The sequence below is a fragment of the Gymnoscopelus microlampas genome, assembly GCF_963454915.1.
Source record: "Gymnoscopelus microlampas genome assembly, chromosome: 3".
NCBI classification, from domain to species: Eukaryota; Metazoa; Chordata; class Actinopteri; order Myctophiformes; family Myctophidae; genus Gymnoscopelus; species Gymnoscopelus microlampas.
In genome coordinates, this window is record NC_139940.1 from 18,715,052 (window position 1) to 18,716,917 (window position 1,866).

At 48.7% G+C, this 1,866-nt stretch overlaps 1 protein-coding gene across 1 annotated transcript; it reads left to right on the forward strand.

Moving 5' to 3' along the window:
• Nucleotides 1-422: 422 nt before the first annotated feature.
• Nucleotides 423-1,547, forward strand: LOC311041761 (inositol polyphosphate multikinase-like; the record flags this gene model as incomplete). The annotated part of the gene is made up of 1 exon (XM_084052248.1): nt 423-1,547. One exon carries the CDS (start codon nt 423-425, stop codon nt 1,545-1,547), a length of 1,125 nt encoding a protein of 374 aa, XP_083908374.1.
• Between the last annotated feature and the right edge of the window lie 319 nt (nt 1,548-1,866).

Here is a 1,866-nt window from a genome sequence, read left to right on the forward strand (position 1 = left end):
GGTAGAGGTGGACCTTTATAACAAAGGTCTACCATTAATAAAGGCTTTATCAATCCCAGGAAATTCAGTTTCAGCTGCTCAGGTGGTTGATGAGCACTCGGGAGCTATTAGGGGTTAAGTGTTTTGCTCTGGGACACTTTGACAAGTAGGCTATACTGGTCGGGCCAAGGGATAAACCTGACTGACGTCATAGGAGATAGGACCCACATCGCAGACAAGCCATATGAAATCTGAGATCCACATGGAAGGCACGCCGTTATTTGACCCTGTCAACCTCACCACACCACAGATTTATAAATTGTGCAGGGCTGCTATCTTCACTGGTGACGTAATAGGGCAATATGTGAATCTATAAATACACAATTTTCTTTGTTTTTAGCAAACAAAGAGCTTTTTTGCATGAATACGAGTAGGCTGAAGTGATGAAGGAACCCTCTCTTGAACTGGCCCCCACGGTGGTGGGGGTCGGCCCAGGGCCACTGCCCCCCTCTTGGAGCCCCCGGGCCAACGATCAGAGCGGCCAGCCGCCTCCTCCGGGGTCTCACCTGAACGGTTGCGTCCCGCTGTCTCATCAGGTGGCAGGTCACAGGTTTGGGGTGCATAAAGGAGGTATTTTACAACATCCGGACGGAACTATTTTGAAACAGCTTCAATCACCACCGAGAGACCAGCAAGAGATGCAGTTTTATAACATGGTGTATGCAGAGGACTGCTGCGATCCTTATCTATTGGAACTCCAAAATCACCTGCCCAAATATTATGGCACCTGGTCTTTACCTGACGGTCCCAAAGACCTGTACCTGAAGCTAGAGGATGTAACACGTCGATTCATCAAGCCGTGCATCATGGATGTCAAGCTGGGCCAGCAAACCTATGACCTGTTCGCCTCGCAAGAGAAACGAGAACGTCGGATCAGAAAATACCCTCTGATGGAAGTAATGGGGTTCCTGGTTCAGGGCATGAGGATATATAAGGCGTGCAGTGACAGTTTTGACTCCTATGATAAGCGCTATGGAAGAGGACTAGTTAAAGACACTATTAAAGACGGACTCGCCAAGTTCTTCCACAACAAAGCAGGTCTGCGGAAGGAAGCCGTGTTGGCCAGCATCCATAAAGTGCGCCGCATCCTCCGCTGGTTCGAGTCCCAGAATCAGCTCGTCTTTTATGCTAGCTCCTTGCTCTTCGTCTACGAGGGCTTCCTCTCGTCTCCCCCCTCGTCGAATGAGGAAAACAACTCGCCATGGAAACACATGGCCGGGAGACAGCCACAGCCGAACGGAAACGACATCCAATCACAAATGGAAAGCGAGGAGGAGGAAGAGCAGGAGGGACAATGCGAGGACAAAAGGGAGACGGAGAGGCGAGCGCCAAGGTGGGACACGGGCAGACAGAAGATAGAGGGAGTCAGCGAAGGAGAGGAAGAGGTGGAGGTCCGGATGATTGACTTTGCACACACGTTCTCGAGCGATAGCCATGACCACGGCTACACCCACGGCCTGAAAAACCTGCTGGCGGTGCTGGAGCAGATTCTACACGGGTCCTCCTAGGTGTCTCTCTGAGACTCTGTCTCTTCTTGCTCTCCTCCTGCTCTCGTCCGCCGCCGCCTTCTCTTTGCCGAGGCCACTATAGTTCTGAGAGTGAATAAATCATACAATGAAAAGACTGGTTGATTGAACTGATATTTTCTTTATTATTCTTTATTTGTATTTCTTATATCTTTAGTTTAAAATTTTATCTGGTGTCCCACCCACTTGTTGTTTTTATTAATGAACAGAGAATATATACATTAGGAAATGATTAATTAGGTTGATATAAGTATTTGTTTGTTTGATTGTCCGGCTGTTATGGCAGGGCTTGAACACCTTT